Here is an 11,881-nt window from a genome sequence, read left to right on the forward strand (position 1 = left end):
CCAAATCCAGGAAGCGCAAAGAGTCCCAGGCAGGATAAACCCAAGGAGAAACACGCCAAGACACACAGTAATCAAATTGACAAAAATTAAAGACAAAGAAACATTACTGAAAGCAACAAGGGTAAAACGCCAAATAACATATAAGGGAACTCCCATAAGGTTAACAGCTGATTTCTCAGCAGAAACTCTACAAGCCAGAAAGGAGTGGCACAATTTATTTAAAGTGATGAAAGGGAGAATGTACAACCAAGATTACTCTACCCAGCAAGGATCTCATTCAGATTCAATGGAGAAATAAAAGCTGTACAGACAAGCAAAAGCTAAGAGATTTCAGCAGCACCAAACCACCTCTACAACAAATGCTAAAGGAACTTCTCTAAGTGGGAAACACATGAGAGGAAAAGGACCTACAAAAACAAACCCATAACAATTCAGAAAATGGTAAAATGAACATACATGTCAATAATTACCTTAAAAGTGAATGGATTAAATGCTCCAACCAAAAGACACAGGCTCGCTGAACAGATACAAAAAAAAGACCAATATATATGCTGTCTACAAGAGACCCACTTCAGACCTAGGGACACATACAGACTGAAAGTGAGGGGATGGAAAAAGATATTCCATGCAAATGGAAATCAAAAGAAAGCTGGAGAATCAATATGCATATCAGACAAGACAGACTTTAAAATAAAGAATGTTACAAGAGACAAGGAAGGAGACTACATAATGATCAAGGGATCAATCCAAGAAGAAGATATAGCAATTATAAATATATATGCACCCCACATAGGAGCACCTCAATACATAAGGCAACTGTTAACAGCTATAAAAGAGGAAATTGACAGTAACACAATAATAGTGGGGGACTTTAACATCTCACTTACACCAATGGACAGATCATCCAGACAGAAAATTAATACAGAAACACAAGCTTTAAATGACACAATAGAGCAGACATATTTAATTGATATTTAAAGGACATTCCACCCAAAAGTGGCAGAATACACTTTCTTCTCAAGTGCACATGGAACATTCTCCAGGATAATATCACATCTTGGGTCACAAATCACGTCTTGGAAAATTTAAGAAAACTGAAATATCAAGCATCTTTCCTAACCAAAATGCTATGAGATCAGAAATCAATTACAGGAAAAAAACTGTAAAAAACACAAATACATGGAGGCTAAACAGTGCACTACTAAAAAACCAAGAGATCACTGAAGAAATCAAAGAGGAAATCAAAAAATACCTAGAGACAAATTACAATGACAACATGAAGATCTATAACATATGGGATGCAGCAAAAGCAGTTCTAAGAAGGAAGCTATAGCAATACAATCCTACCTCAAGAAACAAGAAAAATCTCAAATAATCTAACCTTACACCTAAAGGAACTAGAGAAAGAAGAATAAACAAAACCTGAAGTTAGTAGAAGGAAAGAAATCATAAAGATCAGAGCAGAAATAAATGAAACAGAAACAAAGAAAACAACAGCAAAGATCAATAAAACTAAAAGATGGTTCTTTGAGAAGATAAACAAAACTGATAAACCTTTAGCTAGACTCATCAAGAAAAAGAGGGAGAGGACTCAAATCAATAAAATTAGAAATGAAAAAGGAGAAGTTACAATGGACACCGCAGAAATACAAAGCATCATAAGAGACTAGTACAAGCAACTCTGTGCCAATAAAATGGACAACCTGGAAGAAATGGACAAATTCTTAGAAAGGTATAACCTTCCAACACTGAACCAGGAAGAAATAGAAAATATGAACAGACCAATCACAAGTAATGAAATTGAAACTGTGATTAAAAATCTTCCAACAGGGCTTCCCTGGTGGCACAGTGGTTGAGAGTCCGCCTGCCAATGCAGGTGACACGGGTTCGTGCCCCGGTCTGGGAAGATCCCACATGCCACGGAGCGGCTGGGCCCATGAGCCATGGCCACTGAGCCTGTGCGTCCGGAGCCTGTGCTCCGCAATGGGAGAGGCCACGACAGTGAGAGGCCTGCGTACCACAAAAAAAAAAAAAAAAAAAAAAAATCTTCCAACAAAGTCCAGGACCAGATGGCTTCACAGGTGAATTCTATCAAACATTTAGAGAAGAGCTAACACCCATCCTTCTCAAAACTCTTCCAAAAACTTGCAGAGGACGGAACACTCCCAAACTCATTCTATGAGGCCACCATCACCCTGATACCAAAACCAGACAAAGAAACTACAAAAAAAGAAAATTACAGACCAATATCACTGATGAATACAGATGCAAAAATCCTCAACAAAATACTAGCAAACAGAATCCAACAGCACATTAAAAGGATCATACACCATGATCAAGTAGGATTTATCCCAGGGATGCAAGGATTCTTCAATATATGCAAATCAATCAATGTGATACACCATATTGACAAATTGAAGAAGAAAAACCATATGATCATCTCAGTAGATGCAGAAAAAGCTTTTGACAAAATTCAACACCCATTTATGATAAAAACTCTCCAGAAAGTGGGCACAGAGGGAACCTACCTCAACATAATAAAGGCCATATACGATAAACCCACAGCAAACATCATTCTCAATGGTGAAAAACTGAAAGCATTTCCTCTAAGATCAGGAAAAAGACAAGAATGTCCACTCTCACCACTACTATTCCACATAGTTTTGGAAGTCCTAGCCATGGCAATCAGAGAAGAAAAAGAAATAAAAGAAATACAAATTGGAAAAGAAGAAGTAAAACTGTCACTCTTTGCAGATGACATGATACTATATAAAGGGAATCCTAAAGATGCCACCAGAAAACTACTAGAGCTCATCAGTGAATTTGGTAAAGTTGCAGGATACAAAATTAATGCACAGAAATCTCTGGCATTTATGCCCCGGTCTGGGAGGATCCCACATGCCGCGGAGCGGCTGGGCCCGTGAGCCATGGCCGCTGAGCCTGCGCGTCCGGAGCCTGTGCTCCGCAATGGGAGAGGCCACAACAGTGAGAGGCCCACATACCGCAAAAAAAAAAAAAAAAAAAAAAGACACATGCATCCCAATGTTCATTGCAGCACTATTTACAATAGCCAGGTCATGGAAGCAACCTAAATTCCCATTGACAGACGAATGGATAATGAAGATTTGGTACATATATACAATGCAGTATTACTCAGCCATAAAAAGGAACGAAATTGAGTCATTTCTAGAGACGTGGATGGATCTAGAGACTGTCATACAGAGTGAAGTAAGTCAGAAAGAGAAAAACAAATATCGTATATTAATGTGTATATGTGGAATCCAGAAAAATGGTACAGATGAACCAGTTTGCATGGCAGAAATAGAGACACAGATGCAGAGAGCAAACGTATGGACACCAAGGGGGGAATGTGGTGGGTGGCAGTGGGATGAACTGGGAGATTGGGATTGACACGTATACACTAATACGTATAAAATAGATAACTAATAAGAACCTGCTGTATAAAAAATAAATGAAATTAAAAAAAAAGAATTGACCCCTAAAGGACAAGCAATACACACATAACAATCAAGTGATAAGGAGATGCTTTTTAAGAGCATTCCATGATAATTCAGCCAAATGTTAATAGTAATAAAAAATAGGAGAATGAGGAAATATTTAATCTACTCAGCTAATACAGATAAATGCAAGAGAAGACAGGCATTGTCCAGAAAGAGTTCACAAAGTAAGTATGATCTAGCTGTGTCTCAAGGGTTGAAGAGATTATATAGACAAGATTAGGAAACAAGCAGAGCCTGGTGGCCATGATAAGTAAACATGTGTAGGATGGAGAGCAGTAAGAAAGTTGAAGTTTTATGTAGAATGATGGGAAATGATGTAGGTTAGGGCTAACCCATGAAGAGCCTTGAAAACTAAGCAAAGGAATTTAGACCAAACAGAGGAGGTAACAGGAAGCCAACACAGATTACTAAACAGGGTCGTTCCACCATGCTTTAGAGAGATGAGAGAAAAGAGCATGGCACAAAACAGACTGTAAGGAGGGAAAATTAGAAGCAGGAAAACAAGTTAAAAGACAACTGCAGGTGTGAAAAACCAAAGAGCAACCAGATTTGTTGCAGAGGAAATAAGAGTGAAAGGGATAAATTTGAGACACACTGTAAAGAATCATCACTGCATTGTAATTGCTTAGCTCAGATATAAAGGACAGAGGAAAAGTAGGTACCAAAGAAAAAGCAAGTATCTTCTCCTGTAAGAATAGTAAAAGGCAGTATACAAGGTAGTTGAGAGCAAAATTCTGGAGTTCAGCTTTATTTCCCTATGCCTCCGTTTCCCCACCTGTAAAGTGGGATTAATAATACTCTCTACCTCATGAGGACTATTAAACATCAAACACCATTTACAAACTCAGGTTAAGAGAACCTACATCTGTGGGTCCCTAGAAGGGGCAATAACAACGAACACTAACATATATATGGCAGCACGATTCTTATTGCTTTATAGATAGCTGCTAATCCTCAAAACAACTCTAAGGTACTGTTATTGGGATTGCTTTACAGAGGAAGAAATTGAGCCACAGAGATAACGTGCTCAAGGTCCAAAACCAGTAAAGTGACAGAGCTAGGATTCAAACCCTAACAGCCTGACTCCTAAGTTCACGTTCTTAACCATCATGCTATACTGACCCTCAGGAGAAAGACTCTGTTATCTCCATGTGCGTGTGTATGTGCATGTGTGTATGTGTGTAAAAAGAGAGGGGTGGCAAGAGAAACAGGTGATTTGTACTTTATTCAAAAATACAGACACACTTGATTTTCTTATACCTGACTCACTTTGCAAAACTGAGTTCATAAGCCAACAGAATGGAGAAAGGAAGAAAATGTACAGGACAAGTAGGAGAGGAACTTTACAGGATGAACCAGACATAACCACCTCCATGCCACAAAAATAGTATTATTTTCTCCATTAATTCTCATAAGAGGTGTGTGCATGTGTGTAATGGTAAGCAGTAGTAAATAAGAGAATTAGACAAGGATTTTTACTTTGACAACCAAAGTCTGAAAAAGTTGAAGATCTAGAAATTATGACAGAACCTGCTACATGGCCATAGCAATGCATCTGCATTAAAACAATGACATATTTGGCAGTAGCCCACCATTATCAAATATAACTTTATTAGAATTTAAATTCAAGTCTAAAAGATATTTAGTATTTCCCCCTCCTTTTCTGGTCTCCTTCCTACCTCTGTATCTGCGGCTATATTATGTCCCCCAAATTGATAAGTAACCTCTTAGAGCGTTTGAAAAATAGTCATGGGGAGGAGACATGACCATTGAACCCTTTAAATGCTTCACAGCATAGCCTATTAAGTCTTTTTTAGCCCAAGCTAAGTGAGGCAACTCAATAACAGTGAAGGAACAGAAACTGCCTTCGATCCACACCTAGTTAATTTCACCAGAAAACCCTTAAACTAAAGGCACTACATAATAACATACACACATTATCATAATCACTATTCCCTGATTTCAGATTTCATAAACCATGTACAAATAAATATAGCATAGGGTCAGGCCAAACTTAACAAAATCTTCGGGAAGCCATACGGCACATGCGTGCTCTGAACCCTCCAATCCCATGTTTCTGCTTGGCCAAGCCAGGGGAAAGCCAGAAATTTCAACCCTCTTCCATCACCAGTATTAAAACAAAACGAAAGTGGCAAGTAGCCTTTGTCCCACTCTCATGGCCCCCACAAGTATCTCCAATCCTTACCATCAACGCTTTCAGAGTCTTTCCCTCATTTACACAGGACACCCCAACTCACTCCCACCGCACAGTTCCAACGACTTGTCCCCACTGTAGGCCCCCCAAGCTTGGCATAAGTGTGCACAAGGCCCTAGCCTGAGAACCTCAAGGCCCCCATCCCAGGTCCAGGCGAGGCTCCGCTCCCAACCGCTTGACAAACCCCTGATTGCAGACATTGCCCATGTGGGCGCCCTCATGCCAGCACTGAGAAGCGCTGCGGGCCACACGGGAGCAGTGTGGGTGGGCAGCGCGCTCCTCGGCGTGTGCCAGGTTGCTGGCTCTTTGCACGTACGTGCGCCGCGTGTCCACGTCGCGCGCGTGGCCGTGGAAGCGTGTGCGTGGCGGCACCAGGCCCCCACCCGCCCCGGGTCCCGAGTCCCGCCGTCTCCTCCAGGGTGCCAAGAGTAGACAGCGAGTGAGCTGGGAGCCCCTCACCTCTCTCGGCGCGACCACAGCTCCGCCCAGCTCCGGCTCCTTCGGCGCGGCCACTCATCGGCGTCCAGCGCCCGCTCCGAATATATACCCTCATCCAGGGGGCCGGGGCGGCGGGGCGGGCCGGGAGCTGGGGCCAGGGGGAGCGCCGGCCCCGGCCACCCCGCCCCTCCGTCGCCGCGACGAGTGGCTGGCCGCGCGGGGAGGCGTCGCAACCACCCGCCCAGACACGTCAGCGCCCACAGAGCAAGCGACGAGGCGGGCGCGGAGAGGAGCGCCACGAAGGAGCGGGGCGGGGAGGGGCGGGGCCTCTCGCGTCACTCATTCTCCAGTCCAATGGGGATGGCGCGAGGGTCCTGTCAGTAGGTGGCCCCGCCCCCAGCGTCCTCCCGGCTGGGAGGTGTGTCCTTTGCGTTCGCTGGGTGGGGCGAGTTTCGAGCCCAGCGGAGGTACCACGGCTAGGCCCTAAGATCTCTGACGTCACTGTGTTGTTCCTCGAGGTGCCCTCCTGCGGCTCCTAGTCTTTCCTGTGGCCCCACGGCTCGGGGCGCCCCCCTTTTTCCAAAACGGACCGCGGAGCTGGACTGGGAGCTGTGTCATCCGGGTTGCGTTTGTCCGACCACCCACACGGAGGGTTGCGAAAGCGCGGCAGCAGACGTCTCAGCGCAGAACCCCAGGGGCGGGCCTGTCGCGCCCTCTGACCTTGCGCTACTATTTCGTCTCAAGTTGGCCAGGTAGTCAGGGCCCTGACCGTGTTTCTGTTCTATGGTGTTTGGGGTCGCAAGCACGTGAAACCAGACCCATTTACCTTTGCACAAATAGGCACCAAAAAAAAAAAAAAAAAAAAAAAACCAAGAGAGGAAATGCAAGCAAATGTATTAGGTAACCTGAGAAAATGAAAAGCGCGCGCCATAGAGACTGAGCCCGATGTCAGCTTTGTGTGACTGTGGTCTTAACCTCCCTGGGCCTCAGTATATGACACGAAAAGTGTCGTTGGACTGGTTGACCTCCAAGGCCATTGCTGTGCGACTGTTTATTATTGCCTGTATACCATATAACCTTGTGTGGATGTGCACATGCGATTATATGCTCGGCACTGTGCCTTTAAAAGCTGTGTTTACGCGTGGCACTTGGCACAGTTTCTGCAAGAAGTCCAAAATGTTGAAATACCAAAACATCTAGATTTAACAAAATACCTAAGAAATTCAGGCATCTCGGTGCCTTTCTTCCACCTTCTTGAGTGCAAGAGCCTTTTAATTTTCTTTATCAATTTCAAAATCATCCACTGCATTAAGTAACAAAATTTTACCCTGGATGAGTAATGCTGGTAGTTATACATTCAGGAGATTGAACACTATCTTTCATGATCACAGAATGTCATCCATTTGTTTGAAAGATTTATAGTTGTAGTGGTTATGAACATGAGATCTGCAGAATTCCAGCTTCTTCATTGCTTGGAATCTTTGGCAACTTAACTTTTCTACATCAGTTTTCTCATCTATAAAATACAGACAATAATAATTATGCCCCTTAGGGGTGTTGTGAGGATTAAACCAGTCAATACAAGAACAATGTGGAACAGAGTAAATACTAAATAAATTGTAACTGTTTTTATGTGAGTGCTTATACTATGTCAGGCACTGTTCTAGGTCCTGAATACCTTGATATACTTACCATCATCTGGAAAACCTTTTGTTGTTTGGATCCCTGATACTATAAAGAACATTTCCCTCAAACCTTTCATGATAACTAAAAACAAAATTACTCCCATTAATGTTGCTGAGTTCCCACTTGAAGAGACCTAGAAGCCTCCCCACAATAATACAGCTTTGTGACCTTTAAGGAAGGGAAGAGAATGTAAGACAATTGCTTTCTAAAAATATACTGGGTGTCACTCATCTACATTTCTACTCCCTGAGGAAGAAATATATGAGAATTTAGAAAAATTTGACGTAGGAGACCAGATTCAAAATCACAGTTCAACCCTGATTTCTTCCTTTATAAAATGAGGATAATACCTAACTCACATGGGTGTAGTAAAAATTAAAAGATAAAGACTCTGTAATAGTGTCTGGAGTATTATAGGCATTCTATAAATCTCAGATGAATGAATGAATAAAGAGAAAAATCACTATTAAAGAGTTCATTAAAGAAAAGAGGAAGAACTGAGCCCAACACAAGTGTTTTCAACGAACTATTATAAAATCAAATTTTTACTTTTACCCTTTGTGCTAAAAATATTTTTCTAGTTTCTAGGCATAAAAAGGGCCATAATCTCATCTTACCAGATAAATATCCAGAAATGTCTTACCTAAAGAGTTATTTCTGTCTTTTAAAATATTTTTTATATACATAGTCTTTTAAAAACTAACAGCAGTGACTTCCCTGGCAGTCCAGTGGTTAAGACTTCATGCTTCCACTGCATGGGGGTGTGGGTTCGATCCCTGGTTGGGGAACTAAGACCCCGTATGCCACGTGGGGCAGAAAAAATTAATAAAATTAAATTAAAAAATAATGGCAGAGAAGGCGAGGATGCTCACTATCCATGATTATTTAACATTACACTGAAGATCTCTTCTAATGCAATTAAGAGGAATTGTAAGAAACTTAAGAATTAGAAAAGAATAAGCAGAACTACCTTGAATTTCAAATGACATGAGAGTACCTGGAAAACTCTAGAAAATCAATAAGATTAATTCAAACTATGAGAATCAATGATAAGACTAAATCATAAAAGATTTCAGTAAGGCTATAAAATGAACAGATAGAAGTCAATCGTTTTCATATACACAACTACTTAGAAGACATGATAATAGAGGAAAATCCCATTTACGATAACAACAAAGGACATTAAATGTAACACAAAATGTGCAAAACCTGTATAAAGAAAGCTGTAAAACATTCCTACACAAAAGCCACAAAGATACTTGATAAAAGGAAAAACACCCTTTGTTAGTGTATAAATTACACTCCATCTTATAAATGTATAAACTAGACAAGCTGATACCAAAGTGCTCATGGAAAAAGAAACATGAAAGGATAACTAGGAAAACACTGAAAAAAAAAAAAAAACTACAATAAGAAGCCTACCTACCCGATACCAAAATTTTCTATGAAACCTCTATAATTAAAACAATGTGGTAGATTGTGAATAGCTGTGAACAACGTGAACAATTGTGAATAGATAGTCAAATGGAATAGACTAGACAGTCCAAAATAGGCCCAAGTACTATATCATAAAGGTGGCATCTCAAACCACTGGACTTTTGAGTAAATGGGACAACTAGGTAGCCACTTGGAAAAAGATGAAACTAGATCCATACTTCACACCATTCATAAGAATAAACTCCAAACACATCAGAGATCTAAGAGTAAAGTATAAAATCATACAGGTAGTAGAAGAAAACATGGAATACTACATAGCTACATGGAATACTACAAAAAACAAAAAGAGAGACTGATACGAACTGAAAAGGGGTGACTTTCAAGACATTGGTATGTGGGAAAAAAAGCAAAGTGCAAACAAGTATACATAATGAAAGAAGGGGAAATAAGAAAATGTACAAACATCTGCTTATTTTTGGAAACAAAACAAAGCAGGAAAGACAAAACAGAAACCAATAAGATTAGTTACCTGCAGAGGGTGGGTAGGAATCAAGTGGAGGAATGGGGAGGGAAGTCGCACTTTTCTAAATACAACTTTCTGTATAGTTTTGACTTTTGGAACCCTGTTAATGCTTTACATATTCAAAAAATGAAATAAAAATAACAAAGAGGGAGGTTGAACCCTGAAACAGAAACCAAAGAGAAACAAATCAACCTAATTATATCTTAAATAACATAACTTTTTAAGAAGGTTCCTTGGGGGAATTAACCCTAGTAACTTTTGAAGACAGTATTTTTTCACAGCTTTATTGAGGTTGAGTTAAAATAAACTACAGATATTTAAAATGGACAATTTGGTGATTTTGACATATGAATATACCTGTGGGCACAGTATTTTAACTTTCTACCCTCAATCTAAAGACAAAATGAATTGTAAACAAGTGTTAAACTAGTTAGTAGGTTGGCTTTTCACAGTGGTGTGGGTTAGCAATTCTGAAACTTTTGTTTGTATCGTGGAGGTGAGCAAATGACAATATATTGAAGATAATGAGAGAGAAGTTACTTCTGGAGAAGAAAATTACACATATGGAAAGGCAGAGAGGCTAGAATTACCTCTTTAGTGCAGATTGGAATTGAAGTTAGCATGAACTCATGATTATTAATCCCAGTACAGAAATTGCATACTTATGTGTGTATATGTGATAGAAATGCATATTTGGGGGAAAATGCTAGCAATTAGTGAATTTGGGTAACGGGTATATGGAACTTCTTTGTACTGCTCGACAATTTCTCTGTAAGGTTGAAATTATATAAAAATTTTAAAGTTCAAAAAATTAGAATACAACTAATGGTGGAGTTCTTCACTATCAGTCCAAACAAAAAAAGAAAATCTTTAACCCACGGAGCACACAGCTCTGGAGGAAAGGACCGAGGGTGTGAGAGTCAACAGAATCGTTTGCCTGTCCCCTGTCACATGCCCTCAATCACCGGGTCGGAAAGCCTCATCACCTGGGAAGCTGTAAATGCCACACAGTGCTGTTTTGGGTGACAGCTGTGCTCCCTTAGGACAGGAATAATGCTAGGAAAGTGTTTTTCTCTAATTCTCAACCTTCCAGTTGAAAACAGTGAGGCTTAGATGAGGAGTATGGAAACGTGTTGTGCAGAGTGGGGAATGGCCTGGAATCCCTGGATATTTATATGGATGTCCCTGGGCTTGAACTATTCTCTTAAGAACAAACTGGCACATTTTTCAGTATTCAATCAAGAACAAATAGATGTTTTTTCAAAATATGTTTATTGGGTTGTTCTGTGCCAGTCCTTGTGATAGATACCAAGGGGAATCAAAAGCTAGGGTCTGGGTCCCCAGGGAATATATAAACATGGGGGAGATGTTCCTTTTTCAAGCCAAGGGGCCATAAGTGCCACAGTGAATGCACAAATGAAGGATTTCAGAGCTCAGAGGAGGGAGAGAATAAAATAAAGAAATTTCTTAAAAGGATAGGCCAGGGCTTCCCTGGTGGTGCAGTGGTTGAGAGTCCGCCTGCCGATTCAGGGTACACGGGTTCGTGCCCCGGTCCGGGAAGATCCCACATGCCGCGGAGCGGCTGGGCCTGTGAGCCATGGCCGCTGGGCCTACGCGTCCGGAGCCTGTGCTCTGCAACGGAAGAGGCCACAACAGTGAGAGGCCCGCGTACAGCAAAAAAAAAAAAAAAAGGATAGTCCAATAGGGTTTGAGAGAGCCAGGAGGTGAGAAGCCTCACTCTTTAAGGCACCACCCCTTGATCCTCAGCCTTAAAAATGAGGCTTCTATGAGCCAGTTATTTGTTTTCACACTGGCAACACCTGATGCCTCCTTAGCAAAAGAAACCAAGGAATTTGTACTCAGAGAACTTAGCAAGAGATCTAGTAGGGTTGGTACTAAATAAACTGTGAAATCAGAAGCATCGAAAAGGGAATATTTACCAAAGGGTACGTATTTTAGGTAGTACGTATGATCCCAGCTTGGCTTTAAAATAAAAATAGATAATACTTTCATTAGTTAGATAGATAGGTAAGATAGATTAGATAGTTGAGATAATAGGTA

At 41.0% G+C, this 11,881-nt stretch overlaps 1 protein-coding gene across 4 annotated transcripts in view; it reads right to left on the reverse strand.

Annotated features, from left to right (window-relative positions):
• UAP1 (UDP-N-acetylglucosamine pyrophosphorylase 1) overlaps positions 1 to 6,406 on the reverse strand; it is a 38,301-nt gene extending 31,895 nt beyond the window's left edge. For 3 of the 4 annotated variants that reach the window (XM_081256487.1, XM_081256486.1, XM_081256485.1), the window contains exon 1: positions 6,196 to 6,353. Coding sequence is in view for 1 of the 4 variants with exons in the window: in XM_081256488.1 (XP_081112614.1) it covers positions 6,196 to 6,289 (94 nt within the window). In the remaining 3 variants the exon portion in view is untranslated. Of the gene's footprint in view, positions 1 to 6,195 lie in introns of all 4 variants that reach the window. The other variant, XM_081256488.1, reaches the window with a different exon arrangement.
• Between the last annotated feature and the right edge of the window lie 5,475 nt (positions 6,407 to 11,881).

Source organism: Mesoplodon bidens (assembly GCF_964165515.1).
Source record: "Mesoplodon bidens genome assembly, chromosome: 2".
Lineage (NCBI taxonomy): Eukaryota > Metazoa > Chordata > Mammalia > Artiodactyla > Ziphiidae > Mesoplodon > Mesoplodon bidens.